The sequence below is a fragment of the Vespa crabro genome, chromosome 17 (assembly GCF_910589235.1).
Source record: "Vespa crabro chromosome 17, iyVesCrab1.2, whole genome shotgun sequence".
NCBI lineage: Eukaryota > Metazoa > Arthropoda > Insecta > Hymenoptera > Vespidae > Vespa > Vespa crabro.
In genome coordinates this window covers 3,744,582-3,761,417 of record NC_060971.1, presented here as the reverse complement: position 1 = coordinate 3,761,417, position 16,836 = coordinate 3,744,582, and the positions used below count along the sequence as shown (strand labels likewise).

General features: G+C 29.3%; 4 protein-coding genes across 5 annotated transcripts; 1 reads left to right on the top strand and 3 right to left on the bottom strand.

The window, feature by feature from the left end:
* Positions 1-3,859: 3,859 nt before the first annotated feature.
* On the bottom strand, positions 3,860-6,694 carry LOC124430210 (glycerate kinase-like). Its single transcript, XM_046976458.1, has 4 exons — positions 6,425-6,694; positions 5,796-6,357; positions 4,850-5,721; positions 3,860-4,201 (listed from the first exon to the last, which is right to left on the bottom strand). Exons 1-4 carry the CDS (start codon positions 6,692-6,694, stop codon positions 3,860-3,862), a joined length of 2,046 nt encoding a protein of 681 aa, XP_046832414.1.
* Positions 6,695-7,446: 752 nt separating this feature from the next.
* On the top strand, positions 7,447-10,771 carry LOC124430111 (uncharacterized protein DDB_G0287625-like). The gene is made up of 4 exons (XM_046976239.1): positions 7,447-8,965; positions 9,064-9,099; positions 9,178-9,320; positions 9,402-10,771. The coding sequence occupies exons 1-4, from the start codon at positions 7,741-7,743 to the stop codon at positions 9,549-9,551; spliced, it is 1,554 nt and encodes a 517-aa protein (XP_046832195.1). The 5' UTR covers positions 7,447-7,740; the 3' UTR covers positions 9,552-10,771.
* A 264-nt stretch (positions 10,772-11,035) lies between these two features.
* Positions 11,036-13,861, bottom strand: LOC124430209 (putative serine protease 46). The gene is made up of 4 exons (XM_046976457.1): positions 13,769-13,861; positions 12,361-12,608; positions 12,067-12,275; positions 11,036-11,903 (listed from the first exon to the last, which is right to left on the bottom strand). Exons 1-4 carry the CDS (start codon positions 13,859-13,861, stop codon positions 11,704-11,706), a joined length of 750 nt encoding a protein of 249 aa, XP_046832413.1. The 3' UTR covers positions 11,036-11,703.
* Positions 13,862-14,115: 254 nt separating this feature from the next.
* LOC124429943 (trypsin-1) lies at positions 14,116-16,581 on the bottom strand. Of its 2 annotated transcripts, none has more exons than XM_046975841.1 (6): positions 16,313-16,581; positions 16,088-16,181; positions 15,847-16,009; positions 15,486-15,700; positions 14,833-15,035; positions 14,116-14,691 (listed from the first exon to the last, which is right to left on the bottom strand). In XM_046975841.1, the coding sequence occupies exons 1-6, from the start codon at positions 16,373-16,375 to the stop codon at positions 14,509-14,511; spliced, it is 921 nt and encodes a 306-aa protein (XP_046831797.1). In that variant the 5' UTR covers positions 16,376-16,581; the 3' UTR covers positions 14,116-14,508. The 2 variants fall into 2 exon arrangements, with proteins under 2 accessions (XP_046831797.1, XP_046831798.1); XM_046975842.1 differs by having other exon boundaries at positions 15,486-15,688.
* Between the last annotated feature and the right edge of the window lie 255 nt (positions 16,582-16,836).

Genomic DNA, 16,836 nt, shown 5'->3' with positions numbered 1-16,836 from the left:
CGTTAAAATATATACTATCTACGATATATATATATATATATATATATATATATATATATATATCCCTCTTACGTATGTCGATTTTGAAGAAATAATTAAGTAGATACTTGTTTGAAAACATTCCGATAGAAAAAATAAATCAATCGCATAAATAAATATTTCTCGTACGCGTATACATGGTAATGTCGTACGTCTTTCAATGACTCCCGGAGTTCGTTTAATCTGATCTAAGGCAATATTTTATGACACGCGTTTTGTTCTACAGTTTGACCGTTTCTCCTCGGTATTATACATACCTATATATATATATATATATATATACATATATAGGTATGTATATATATATGTATATATATATACGGAACAAAGCCGGAATTTATATGGAAATTTGCCACCTCCCTTGTACTTCGTGTATTTTATTTTGAGATCCCTCTATGCTACAAACAAACAAACAAACAAAAAAATAAACAAACAAACAAACAAACAAACAAACAAACAAAAAGAGACAAATAAAAAATAAACGAGAAGAGAAGGAATGAAAACAAAAACAAAACCGAAAAAAAAATAAAAAATAAAAAAATAAACAAAAAATAAAAAATACGAAGAGAAAGAAGCGAAAGCATAGTGGCATATGCCGTCCATTCGAGCCTGCCTCTCGAGCTTTTTTTTTACTCTCTCTCTCTCTCTCTCTCTCTCTCTCTCTCTTTCTTTTTTTTCTTTTTTTTTTTTTTATAACGGCTACACAATTTGCATTGTAGATTTAACTACGCGGAAAGCTCTCCGGGCTAATTTTTAGAAGAGACTTTAACGTCGTAACGCGGAGTCGAGTGCACGGTTGTCACTCATTCGTAGTAATCTAAGAAAATGCATTGTCATTATGACGAATAATTTTTCTCAATGAACCTATTATACGCGATAAATATTTAGCGAGAACGTTTATGCACTCCCGTATAATGATTACAAGGACGACAATATGTAGATAGAATATCTATGCATACATGGCTACGTGCGGTTAATTTGAGAAAAGCGGAATCAGTATTTTTCCTCTACGTGCACTTCATCAGATAGAACTACAAAGTAATTAACTCTGCTCGTACGTTCTCGGCTTCGTTAAAACGTTGCACGTGATACCTTTCTGCACTTCCGTTTAAACGAAATATATATATATATATATATATATATATATATATATATATATAAATATATACTATTTTATAGTACGAAGCATAAAATAGTTTCAAACGATATTGTTTAAAATAACAAACGTCGAAAGATATCGATTACTATAGAACTTATTATACATGATAATGGATATCGTGACATGGGAATCTTATTATAAAGGAAGAATACGATCTGCCGGTATAAAGGGAATGAAAATAATCGGATCGATTTGAATTTTGATTGAATGTTTCAAGAGAGAAGAAAAAAAGAAGAGAGAACAAAAAAAAAAAGAAAAAAAAAAAAAAAGAAAAAGAAAGAAAATGTCGAAGCAATACTAGAAGAAATGTGAAATATAATTTTTCGCGATAAACGTCAGGCCGCAAGTAGTAAAGCAGTCTGAATTAAGGCGCTTCAACACGAAATCGCAGAGAAGGACGTAGTGCGTGTAAGCACGGCAGAATACCGCGAGGATGGTGTGCTTCTGGTGGTGCGGAGGGGCCGCAACTGCGGAGGCAGTTACATAGAGTGAGAGAGACGAAGAAAGAGAGAGAGCGAGGAACAGAAAGAGAAAGAGAGAGAGAGAGAGAGAGAGAGAGAGAAGCAGAAGCAGAGCTTCACCCACTCTCTACTTGGTGGTTGGTTGAGTAACGAGCGGTGCATATTTAGCCGTGGCTTCTCTCTGCAGAGACATGCAAATGTACGACGTTGGCTCCTCTCGCTTGGTTTCCTCTACATTGCGTAAAATATACTCTGCTTTGTGCTTAATCAAGATTTTCCAAGCTATAATAGCCTTTGCCCTTTTTCATTTTTTTCTTTTTTCTCTTTTCTCTTGTCCTTTTGCTTTCTTATTTTCTTTTTTCTTTCTTTTTTTTTCTTTCTTTTTTTCTTTTTTTTTTTTTTTTCTTTTGTTATCCTTTTTCGACAAACTCACGTCCTTCAAGCTCTCGAAGATGCTTTCGAAGATATAGACAATTTTTCGCGAAAATTATCTTATACCATTACTCTTATTCTCACGTTTAATATTTAATGGTTAAATGGTGTTAAACTCGAACATCAACATTTTATACAATCTCTCATTTCTAATCAACGAAGGTTTATTGCCTAATGACGTTCCTTGATAACGGACTAACTGTAACGACATTCTCTATTATCTACTTTTCCCTATAATGAATTTTAATCATACAAATAAATGAACATTTTATTTATAGTCTCCAAATAGCATCTGTATAAATATATTATATTATATTAATTTATTGATATAATTTTCCGTGATATAAATCGAATTTAATCCATGAAAATAGGATTACCGTAACAATCAAAATAGTTTCACCAAGAGTTCTACCGCATCATAATCTATTTGCTTTTTTGACTCGTAAGTAATATCGATCCGTCTATAAAATGATAGTAATAGATAGATATTATCGTTACTTTTCTATAATCGAGATTGTCAATTTTAAACTTACACAATTTCATCTCTTCTTTTTATTGACAGATATACATATATCCATTTCTCCAATAACATTGATATTCGTATAGTTTTCTGTAGGACGTTAGAATCGGTAAACTAATAATATATATGTATGTATAGACGCGAGTAAACGTGGTAACGAACGCGAGGCGTCAGAAGGAATGAAGAATTGCCTGATATGTACCATATTTTATTTTCTACCTTGAAAAATGGACCAGTAGTAGAAAGGTAGAGAGTGATAGCCAATGCTTCATCGTGTATTCTTCGTTTAACACTATGGATGCAAGTTTTCTAGACCGATACGAATTCGATCGAACTATCGAAGTAAAATTTATATACCGTCATTATCTATTGTCCTGTGAGGTCATGGACAACGATAAACGTATAAAGAGTAACAGAATTGTAATATGGCATTCGTATTATTTTCGATAAAATTTTATTATCGCTAAGAAACTTTGCGTTCATTGTCCTACCAAAAGCTTTACTCGTAACACTTTAAAACGTTTCAAAGTTAGTTTGGAAAATTGTCGAGTACTTTTCTAAAGAGAACATTTGCAATTGGATTAAATCTTGCGATATTAACCGAGGATAGCTTGCGCGAACACTCAAGAAGAGAACGTTTCTCTCTCTCTCTCTCTCTCTCTCTCTCTTTCTTGCTCTCGCTCACTTTTTCTCTCTAGGGACATTTTGGATTTGGTCACGAAGGAACGGTAAGAAGGACGTATTCAGAAGCACGGTATACTTCGAAGGTGTCGTCGAGCTCGCCCAGTCCATTCCCAAGGCTTTGTTGAACGGGATTGATACCGAACCCTTGGGACATGCGAAGTTAGAAGATCTCTATTATGTCACGGAAGGGCGAAATGAGCTTCCTGGGACTTTCCTTTCCCGCATTCCCTTTCCTTCCCTTTCTATATTCGGAGAAATCGATCGTTCAGTAGGAATCATTTCGCTTGGAAAATTCCAATAAATTCAGACTTCTCGTAGGAAATGATAGAATTGTATCTAACATAATGTGAAATATATCTTCACTGATCTTATTTTCTTAAAACACACACACACACACACATATATATATATGTATATGTTTATATAATGAAATAATTTCTAAAAATGGAATCATTTTAAATTTATTATTAGCTATTATTTCAATCTTATCATAAGTCAAATATTAAATTATTTGATTTATTTATTCAATGTATAAAGATAAATAATCATAAGCCAAGAAAATGATCATGAATTTTTCGGTCCATCAATTTTACCACAAAAAGATAAATTTATCTCTTCGTTAATTGACGCTGTTCGATTAGAAAGACATTCTTTATCATCGCATAATTTGTCTATGTGACAAAGACCATCGCAATTGCATTGAAATCGAACGATTCGTATGACATATATATCGCCGACGTTTGTGAAATTATAATAATTTCCACTTTTTAATTCGAGAAGTTCATCGCCGTCGTTTACGCTTCGCAATAATAAATTCGTATTATTTTCGTTTAAAACTTTATCTGGAAGGATGGCGGCATACATTTTTCTTATTTTATCTAAATCATTTACTTTACCACGAGCATTCTGTAACATATAATATTAACATTCAAAAGTTATAACTAAAAGCACTAGTTAATGCTATTATGAATAAAGTTTCAATTTAATTAAAAGTTTTCTTTTTCTTTTTTTCTTTCTTTTTTTTTTTGTTATCTCTTATTATGATTAAAATTATCAAAAATTAATTTTTGCAATGAATGTAAATAACATTCATTCATAATATTCAAAGTAAATAACATTGAGATTTGTTTGAACAAATAGATTTTTTCTATTCTTGGAATAAAATTTCACAGATGATAGCATTTAATAATTAATATTTTTTTTATAGATATATGATTTATCTATGTTTAACAAATATGAAACATTCGAAGATAGTTGAAAATTATTTATTATCCTTATTATTTGACAATCCCGGTACACATATCTGATGTCAAAACGTCAATAATGAAGATTAAAATAATTTTAAAATTAATTAATTGATCTTTCATGTTATAATTTTTATCTTAATAGAATGATCAAATATAAACGTGATAAAAATGATAAAAAAAAATTTTAAGGTTTGATATAGAAACGTCAGATCAGCTTGAATGAATGAATTATTTTTTACCTGAATTTTTAGAAAGATAATTTTTTTAAATTATATATATTTGTTTAAAAAAATGAAGATGAACTCACCAATATTTCTTCATCAGTTGCCATTTTGTCGACAAGGTTGATCCATTCGAGATGAGCGTCTCTATACTTATCGTTGATTTTGTTATATTTTGGATAAATGTCGGTATAAAGGTTCTTATAGCCAAAGGCACCGGCTGCGTCCGTATTACCATCTCGACCATAAGAACTTCCACCGAGAAACCAGACGGTGTACATTCTCAAAATTGGATATTGCTCAGTACGCAAGTGCCAATATCGTGCAAAGTAAAGAGCAAGCTCTTGATTGGGACCACCTTTTCCATTATTCGAACGAAGTTCGACCGTTGGTCTACCTCCTAATAAAAGACACATTCCTAAAGCCCATTCTTCCTTCAAAGGAAATATCTCTCTAACTTTTTGATCGGTCAATGGACAAACTGTGCTGTCTTTCATCATTTCGTACATCTCGAATTTAGTGATCTTTCCCTCGACAGCTAGTATCATTAACGAGGCCATTTTCACGTATTCCCTGGCGAATTCTTCTATTGTACCGGAGCAAACAGAATTAAGTTTAACGGGTAATAAACCGTAAGTATAGGTCGTAGTCGCCATACATTCTATAGCATCGGCATTGCAAGCTATCACGTAAGACTGGACAAATTTATATTTCTGTTGATTGTCCAATTGGCTATCCGCAGCGGTTTCCGATGGTACGGTCTCTTGTATTAAATTACGAACACTTTGAGATATTTTACTGATCAAATTGTACTTTGTCAATATAGTCAATGCTTCCTCACCCTTGTGATGGTAAGTACATGGACCACCTCCAATAAAATCCACCGGTTCGTCCGCTACATCGGACGTGATCAAAATGATAATTTTCGCTGGATAAGCTAGACGAGCTAGATCACCACCTAAATAAAATAAACGATTGTCATTATTATTTTCCATCGGGAATGAATAATCGAATAATAATCTATGTTTCTACCTCTTATAGCTGACAATTTATTTCTCACGATATTGATTTCCTCTGTAGTAGCATTTAATTGTTTCAATCTATTCAACAACCTAAATTTATCTGTCAATGTAATTGTTTCTCTCGGACAACACAAAAGATCGTCGACATCATGAGACAACATGACTATTAGAATGTCTTTTTTCTTTAACTTCTTGCAATACTCTGTAATTTTTCGAGTAGCCTGAATTGCTTTATCATCTGGTTTCCCATCGGTGCCACCTTCAATGTAAGTTATACGACTATCGAGCTTAGGAAATGCTTCTGGGAAAGTCCACATCATAAACACCGATTTCCGAGGAATCACCATCCATCCCTTTTTCAATTGTTTCCCAACGATCCTTTCAAATGCTGAACTCATCATAAGAGCTTCTCTACCCCAACCAACAATGTGTAAGTTGTTCTTTAATTTATACTTTACTTCTTTGATAGATAACGTTGATTTCCCATCGTATTTTATCTTCTTTGGTACGATTACAGATGTATAAACAGATTTTATACCAGCTTCTATAATCGTACTCATACTCTCACGTATCTAAATAATTATTTTTATAAAATTACATTTTATACAGTTACGTATAGATATGTATTAATGGACAAACCTGTAGCATTTGTTTTTCACTTTTCGATTTTTTGGCATCTGTAATAATTTTTTTTTCCGCTCTTTCCTCTTTATCAGAACGATACTTTTGTAATGCCAATTTTTCGGAAAGTCTCTTTGCTAAAGATTCTTTTACGATATCTATTACATCTTGTCTTTTCTTTTCGATCGTCGCAATTCTCTTAGCTCTTTCTTCCTCTTTAATTGGATCAAATTCCTTTTGCTTTTTCTTTTGCTTTTTCTTTTGCTTTTTCTTTTGCTGGGTGGACATGATTATTGTAATGCATTATACGTTGTGTCAAATAGTTTGTGATTTATTCAAAATGATTTTACGTGATTTTCAAAAATTTCGAATTAGACGAATACATGATTCTTAATTATATAAATTTATCAAATGATTTTTATACATTTTTATATGTTTTAGGGTTAAGAAAAATTTTTAATTAATTTGAGAAGTGTCAAATGAAGTTTTTATTACATAGATTATATAACTATATTATCGTTACGACATAAACAATCGATTTTTAAAGAAACATTATAATCTGTAAGATCTATATTGGATTTCTCTATATTCGACCTCTGGATATTTTATTTAGAATTTTTCATACCGATTAAATAAAAGTAAATTTTTGATTAGAAACATATTAATTAATTCTAAATAGGATGTAAATTATTTCGAACATTATTCAAATCTAAAGAAGAATTTTCGATATTAAAAATATCCTTTCGAAAATTTTCTATTCATAAATTTTAATTTAAAAAATAATAGAACGAGTATCACAGGATCATATTATTTATGAACAAAAGATTTGAAAACTGATCGTTGAAATATTTTGCGTTAAAAAAGTTTAATATATTTTATTTCACTTATTTTAGTATTTAATATTTAACATGTAGTAAGATTATAATTAATAAATTGAAAATGTATAAATATATATTATGATTGATATATATATATATATATATTTTTTTTTTAATGTTACGTATTGAGAAAGTATAAAGGTTGGTAACACTTCTCGTGATTTGTCAGTTTTGCGCTGTTGCTTTTACAACGTTTAAGATTTTATCAGTGAAAGGTTATGTTCGATATAAGGGTATTTGAATCTAGGCCTTCGTAAAAAAAGAAAAAAAAAAAAAAACTTAAAGTATAAGAAGAGGTGTCCAACAAAAAAAGATAAAACAATTGGAAATTTTCACGAAATATTTACGTGGAAAGAGGTTATAATACGCGCAAGGATGTGCGTAGTACGATAAGTACAAGTTTTTCATATTTCAGTATTCCTATATTACTTCGATTGAATATATTTATATTATACGATGGAAAACAGTTTTCGTATAATTTATGCTTTTTCCATTATTTTCATTCGATTTCCATTGTATTATCTTCATCCATTAGAAAATACTTCCGTTACGTACGATATCAAAAATCTCTGTGATAATCCCATCAAAGATTTCTTTCGAAATGAATCGAAATATAAAACAAATTGTTCGGTGAATTATTCAAAGGAAATAAATCAATTAAAGGTTACAGAAACTAATATAGAAATATTTGTATGTTTGAGAACATATGAAATTATAAATAAAACCTGTACAATTGGAAAACAAAAAGAATTGGAAACAAAAAGAATCAATATAATTCATGATAAGAAGAAATTAGATTTGATGATTCAAAACTTAACCGAAACTAACTTCAATGATTTGGATATGAATAATCATTGTTTAAGTTTATCAGAATTTTTACCTACAAATACAGAATTACAATCTCCATTGGAAACATTGAGAGAATCATTAAACGATACTTTCATATGTAAAAAGGTATGTTTTGATTTGTATAAGAAAATGATACCATTATGTGCAATATTGGAATTGATCAATAAAATAGACAAAGAGATTGTAAATCATATAAAAATGAATTATATTAATGTGAAAGTTGATGCAATCAATGAGAATATTAGTAGTTCCAAAAAAGCTAAAGAAAATCAAATAAATCATAGAAATCAATCAAGTTTACATCAAGATGAAACGACTAATAATGAGAAAAATGTCAAAGCATTGAGAAAAGGAATGGAAATGAAAAACATTTTGAACAATAATAGCTCTACTATTTCTAATATATTTATGAATAATGCAAATGATAATGATACAAATAATAATGGGAATCTTAAATACATGAGTGATCAACAGAACAAAGTTGTAAAATCTAAATCAAATGTCAATGAGGTAAATTTACAATCAATATCTGCTTCTACGAATGTTTATGATCAAGAGTTATATAAGACACCATCCCAATTAGACGATGTTGATAAGAAACAATCAATTAATATCAATGATAGTCAAGAACCATCTCCAAATATTGAACAAGCTGATTCAAAAAGTAAAAAGGAAGAGAAAATAGATTTAGAGGTAAAATCAGAAAATCCTGAATTAAATTCATCTTTACAAAATAAACAAACAGATACTAAAACCACTGTATCATCCAATAATACACCAATCATTGAAAATGTTGAAAGTTCTACTCACATCAATGATGAACAGCAATCCAGTAAGAATAATCATTATTAATATTGACATTTGTATAAGTAATAATATGTTATTAATATTTTTTTAATTATATATACTATAATTATTTTTATTTTATAGATCAACCAGATAGTACAGATCAGTCTATTAATGAAGGTTAGATATGAATAAATAATATATAATAATGTTTTAATAAATAATATATTAATTGTTATTAAACAAATTTTCTTACAGATAATCTAAGTGATAAAACTAGAACTCAAAAAGGAAATTATTCCAATATTAAAAATGATGATGAATCACATTTCCTTACTTATTTTGCCATTATATCACTTAGTTTTATCGCTGGTTACATTGGATATCATAATAAGCAAAAGGTATGCACAGTTATATATATTTTAAATGTTATTATTTTAATATAATACAAATTTTTTTAATGCAATTTATTTCACTTTTAGATATTGGCGATAGTATTAGAAGGACGTAGGTCAAAAAATAATCGAGGTAGACGACGTCCTAGTACCGCAAATTATCGTAAACTTGATTGCACATTAGAAGAAGCAGTTACCTCACAGTGTAATGCAAATGTTACTCATGTTATGTATTAATACAAGTTGTATGTGAAATGATTGATCACGTTGCATATTAAGGCACCATTTCCGATGTAATAGATTTTGTACTTGAGCATCTTTTCTTAAAATCATTTTTCTGTTTCATAATGAAACAAATAATTATGATGGGGATCACAATTTTGCGTTAATAATGGGACATAACAATATTTAAAAATAACATATAAATTTTGTGACCATATGTACATTGTGTCTCATAAAAACTAATATAGCAGAATGTTCCTATTTACTATTATTGCAACGCGAAAGTATTTTAGTAAATCAAATATTTCTATTTGAAAAAAAAAAAAAAAAAAAAAAAAAAAAATCTTTTTGTATAAAATTTATTTCTTATTTGATCTCACACATCAAAATTACTATGATACGATATTTTCAAAACACAATCTCAATATTTAATGTTGTAGATAAACTTTTGCTTTGATGTGACAATATTTTATTTGAAATATAACTAACCTTGACATAGGACTATAATAATAAAGAAATATAGTCCAGTTCTACTTTAATAAGTGCAATTCTATATCTTTATGTCAGCATATTTCTATTGATTAAATATGTAGCATTTCGCTAGAATTATATTTTATTTTCTGTATATAATGACTAATAATAACAGAGGATGTCTTAACGTTATCCGCCGTGATGTTTATAATATATTGATATATATTGAAAAGGATAAATTGCAAACATTCGATTATTAATATCATCGAATATATTAAATAGTATTGTAGAAGTATTTGTCTAGAGAAACATTGGTTTAAATAGCTTAAATAATACAAATGTATTGGCGCATATTGTTCAAGCAAAATGTATTCACACAATATTGATATCATTTTCCTATTTAATACTTACTATTTTGATGGAAAATTGTTACGTTTACATGTGTCTATATGCGATAGCAGTAAAGTCATTTCATTCATAGCCCTTTTTAATACAATGTAAATGATTTATATTTTTTTTTTCTTTCTTTTATTTTTTCCCTCTCGAAAAAAAGAATGCCGTCCACTTACACACGGTTACGACATATGAACTTAATATCATAATTGCAGAATACCTGTGTGATAAGTGTCTCATGACAGTTTGACCATTCATATTATATGCACAAATTGTTACGTGGATACTTATGATAATGTATTTTAATCATAGCTGCGATTTTTATGAAATGTTCCCAAAATAAACTTAATACCTAATCCACTTAATATAAATGCATAGCATAATGAAATTTATTTTAAATTTCCAATAATTATTCCTTATAAAATTATTAACATGAAGGAATGTTACAAAGATTCCATAAAATTGTCATTTATAGTTAATTTATACTATTTTAATTATAATTCATATATATATATATATATATATATATATATATATATATATTATTTATGTATAATCTATATATACATATATATTTAAATATTATTATTGTTAATTATAACAATATAATTATATGTATATTATATCTTGGTAGATATTTTTTACTATTTAATAATATGTGTAAACGATATTTATATAGATTATTTAACAAATTTTTATCTCAATAAATGCTAAATGCACATTTATTTTGATTAAACACCGACAAAGTGGATTCCTACATGCTCGCTTTATTCTTCACAGATGGCACTTATGATTAATTATCTGCAATGGTAAGCAGAAATTATTAATAACAACGATGATTTATTGCCAATTTTAAATCCTTATAATTAAAAATAATCGAGCAGTATTTATCTATTTTTTCTATCGTAATTTTTTAATTAGATTTATATAATCAATTTTAAAAATGACAACATTGCATATCAATTATAATTTATATTCTATTAATCCTTGCAATAAATAGCATCGGCAGTATGTTCTTTTATCCAATTTAAGTAATCCGTAATTTTTACATATACACCAGGTACGCCTTTGTTACCACAACCCAATCCCCAAGAAACGATACCTTAAATTAAACGTTAATTTATTAATTACAATTTATTAGAAATAAAATTACAAAATTTTTCTTACCGATTATTTCATTCTTTCCATTTGGTCTTTCTATAAAAATTGGTCCACCGCTGTCGCCCTACGATTACGGGATTGATATTTTTTTCTTTTAAATTCATTAATTTTTATAAATAAAATTTATATATAAAACAATGTATTATACCTGACAGGCATCTGTATTATCGTTGTAAGCACATATTACAGAATTTGTTAAATGCTTGCCAATGGAAGTGTTCTTACAAGAATCCATTGATAATACGTTTAAATTAGTTTCACGAAGAAATTTTGAAGTTGCTCCGTTAACAGCAATGGCACCCCATCCTGTTACCTTGACCTTTTGTCCAGTATATTTGGCATCTGTCAAAGTATTTTTTATTTTTTTGGTATTTTTTAAATTGGCATTAGAGTTAGAAAACACGATTTTTCTCTCTTTTTTTTCCTTTCTTCTTTTTTTTTTTTTTTGCAAGTATCTGTCAAACTGATATATGTTTTAGTTTCGATAATAAAAAATACATTTTACCTTTGTTTGGAAAGCAAATTGGTTGTACATGATCGTCATACTTTATTAAGTTTTTCAATTTGATTAATGCAATGTCGTTGTTGTCATGTATAATATGACTTGTAAAATTTTCATGTAAGATCATTTTGTCGATAGGCACAATGTATCCATCATTTGGATCATCTACGTCGTGAATACCTAATCCTACGGTCACATCCTTTGCTTTTGTCCTATTAGAATTAAATTGAAAGATATAAATCGAAGAATATAATTGAAATTGAAAAGAAAATATAAAAAAAAAAAAAATATAATAACCATTTAACACAATGGCCAGCTGTTAATATATATCGATCGTTTATCAATGCTCCGCCACAATGAATAGCTCCTGCGTTTAATAGTACTACGATCCATGGAAAATTATGTGGTTTCGAAATTTTTTCTCCTATTACATGATCCGATGGACCAACGATCGATATGCCGCAATCTAATGTTATTGAAAACGAATGATTTATAAAAATCTTTTCATAATTTTTCTTTTTTTTTTTAAATAAAAATTGTTTAGACTAAGCAAAGTGAGTGTTACGAATTTTTGAATAAATGTAAAGATATTAATATGTTATGTAAGTTATTTAAAAAAATGTAATAAACAATGACTTTTTGTTATAGCAGAAGTTAAGAGTTCAGAATGAAAATATATATATATATATATATGTATGAAAAGAATTTCAAATTATTTACCACAATTCAAATTCACATTTGATTCAAGCTTTTTTCCCTGAAAACAAAATCATAATTAGTCAATTAATCGCAACGAAATTAATTCGATATGATCTTCTTTAAATTAACGAACTTTGCAAAGTACATTTATTACGATAAAAATTCTAATCCCTATTAGGGTCACCGATAAAACTTTCATCCCTTGTACTTTTTTCTTCGTTAAAACAACAAGAGACGTCTGTACGTTCTGAAATGAATTTCTAAACTAGCCAACGAAGTTTTAGCGTTGTTTAATTGATACGTTGATTCGTATCGAATCGTAAGATTAAAAAACAATTACGTGCCATATTCGTCTTCATAGTAATTTCATTTATAACTTTGAAAAAATGAATAGTTAATAATTATTAAATAATAATATTGTTATGTAGAACGCAGTAATGAGTTTGTAAGACAGAGAATGACAGAGAGTGTCGACGATAATTTGCAATTTAATGTTTTTTTTTTGTTTTTGTTTTTGTTTTTTTTTTTTTGATATTTTACACGACAAAATATTTAAAATAAACAAACGCATTTCTATTCATACGTTTAATAGTACTATTAGATCCATGAAAAATTATGTGGTTTCGACAATTTTTTTTTTTTCTATTATATGATTCGATGGACTGACGATTGATATCTGACATTATTTACAAAAGTGTTCGTACAATTTTTTTAAAAATTAAATTTCTTATATATAATAATCTTTAATAAGATATAATAATATCTATAAATGAATGCTCTCTCTCTCTCTATATATATATTTTTTTTAATTATATTATATTTATTACGATATATTATTAACATTGATTTTATTTGTAAATATATATCTAAAAAAAAAAAAAAAAAAAAAAAAAGAGAGAGAAGAAAGAAAAAAAAATTTTTTTTCAAATAAAACAATACTTTCTTTTTATGAATGCCGAAGTGACAAATGGATTAGCATTTATGAAATTACTTAGACTGATTCTACAGCTTCTTGTCTTTTCAAGCAGTGATGTCCGTTAAACGACTGGTTTGGCTCGTATAGCGGGATCATCTGGGCCCGCATCTTCACGATTACCATACTGAGACGTCGAATGAAGCCTGTTTGCTTTCGTAAATCCGTTTACGACGCGGATTTACGACTGTAGGACAGATCTCATTTTTCCTTTTACTCGTCACCCGAGCGACGCCCAACGTAGTTAGTAACCGGTCCCATCGGTTGATACCGTTACTTCAATTCTGACTGGTCGAGCATTTAAAGTACGAGAAAGAATCTACTTTGTGATTAAATTAAAAAAATTCTTTTATTTCAATTATATCGTTTAATTATTATTTTTATCTTTTTTAATATATATATACACACACACACACACACACATATATATATAAGTGTGTGTGTATAGAATAAGAGTGAAATTTGTAATCTTTTTTATTTATCATTCCATAAGAATGAAGTCGAGTAAGATAACGCAGTGATATTTATTACACGAGCGAACTTATATCTACGTAATCTCGTTTTTGTATAAATCTCGTACAGTGATATAACAACCTAAATATAAACACATAAATAGTATTTTTCAATGGCGTCGAATCAAAAAAATATCGACTATTCTAATTGATAAGAAACATAAGCGTTTGAATAGTTGTATAACATAAACGTTCGATATATATATATATATATAACATTAATTATGTTGGAAGATCTTGATAAGTTCGACGAAATTGAAGTCAATTATTATCGCAGAAACAACCATCTTTTGAGTTACTTAAGATCCAATCCAAATAATTGGTAATTCTGGTATAAACACCAGGATATCCTGGCCGAGCACATCCATTTCCCCAAGAGACGATACCAATGATTTCATATCTTTTATCTTCGCGTTCGGTTATTAATGGTCCACCACTATCACCCTACAGTAATGATAATACATTACATATGTCTTAAACATTCGTATATCTCATACATACATTTATCTATTTTTTCTTTTTTTTTTTTTATAAGATAGTTTTGTCATTGATATAAAAAAAAAAAAAAATGACATTAATCATTACCTGACAAGAATCCTTCATTCCATCCGGATATCCTGCGCATAACATGTTATCAGAGATCATACGAGGACTGTAACTGGTGTTTCGACAATCCTGTAAGCTCATAACCGGAACTTCGACTTCTTGAAGCAAACAGGATGGCTTGCCTTCTTCTTTAAGAGTACCCCATCCAGCTGCTATCGCTTTTGATCCAATGTATTCGTTCTCTGGATCATTGATATATCCCGATATATAGTAAGTAAAAAAAAAATTTCAACCAATTCGCAAAACTTTTTCTTCAAAGGAACAATACGATAAAATGAGTTAACGAATTATAAGGAAAGATTTAGATGATAAATTTCAATAGGATTCAATGAAGCATCTCGTCATTGAGTTCGATTAATTCTTATCGGAACTAAGAGAAATCTCTTATTACGCAGTTGTAAGTTGATTCGATTGAAAAAGGTACCCGTATACCGACAAATTTATGCGCATTGCGATGCATCGCAATCGTCAGTGCAATATGCAATGAAATGACGATCAAACAGGTTGCGTTCGTTGCGGATTTACTCAACAATCGATCAGTTAGTTAAAAATTGTCAAATATCCATTTCGATATGACCATCTTTCTATATAGATTTCGAAGTTAGATAACTTCATCATAATTATGTATTTACCTTTTACAGTTGGTAGACATATTGGACGTATCGTATCACTGAAGGGAACTCTATCGTTAAGCCGAAGAAGTGCGATGTCGTTATCAAAGTTGAGGAAACTAAAATCACCGGTTAACACCCTGACGACGTATCTTGTTTCAATACCTTTATCGATACACCTGTCGTGTTCACCGAATGTGACCTTGATCATGAACCACATAAACCTGAAAATAAAACTGGAGGGACTGATCAAATCCGGCGACGGAAAAATAAAGCAAAAGTTATTATTTTTATCGAGTTGGATAATTTGTCTAATGTATCTAATTAGATACATACATATATATATATCTATATATATATATATTCATTTGATCATACTTACCCTTTAACGCAATGTGCCGCGGTTAACACATAACGATCATTTATCAAAGAACCACCGCAATAAAATTTATTTAAATAGGACAGTTTCGCCATCCATGGGAGTTCGTTCATTCGTGTCGTTTGACCACCGACGATTCTACTCTCTTCGTTTCGTAATCCACATGCTAAATCAAATATGAAAAGATAAAACAAAGGAGAATATAATAGAAATTTTATATAAATTAATAATACAAATTACTGACAGCAGTAACATGGCGCAGGTGGTTCTTTAGTGTCCGGTGGTTTGTTACCGAAGAGACCAAAAAAGTTTTTCATATTTTCGCCTATTCGTCCTGCCTAAAATCATTTAAATGAAAATGTTTTAATAAGAGAGCAACAAAAAAAAAATAAATAAATAAATAAAAAAGGAAAAAAGAGAAAAGAAAAATACTGTCTTCTTCAATTGAATCAAATCGATTGACACTTACCTGACATTCTTTCTGAATTAAAAGAATGACGATGAATCCGAGATAACAAAGAAACTTTTTCATTTTTTAACAAACTTTTTTACGATATCTTCCTTTTTTTTTCTTTTCCTTTTTTCTCTTTTCTTTTTCTTCTTTTTCTTTTTTTTTTTTTTTTTTTTTTCTTTTATAAAGATAAAATCAAAATCGATTTCTTAATGAAAGAATAGAAGGTCACCGCGCGGGGACCGTCAGGATAAAGTCACGGACATGTCCCTGACACGCAGTTACTATCGCCAGTGTCCCAGGTAGACTGAGAAATAGCGAGGTCGAAGAAGTAATTGGTATTCGGGGAAAGAGGGAGGGAGGGGGAGAAGGAAGGAGGCCGACTGCCGACTGGTCGCCGACCGGACGACACATGATCAGTTCACGTTCATGTTCACGGTCAAGTCACAAGTCACAAAGAACTCTTGTTGACGAACCATCGAATTAATACTATCCAAAATTAGGAATGCAAATTTAGTGGTTATTAAGAAGGAGCTATGTGT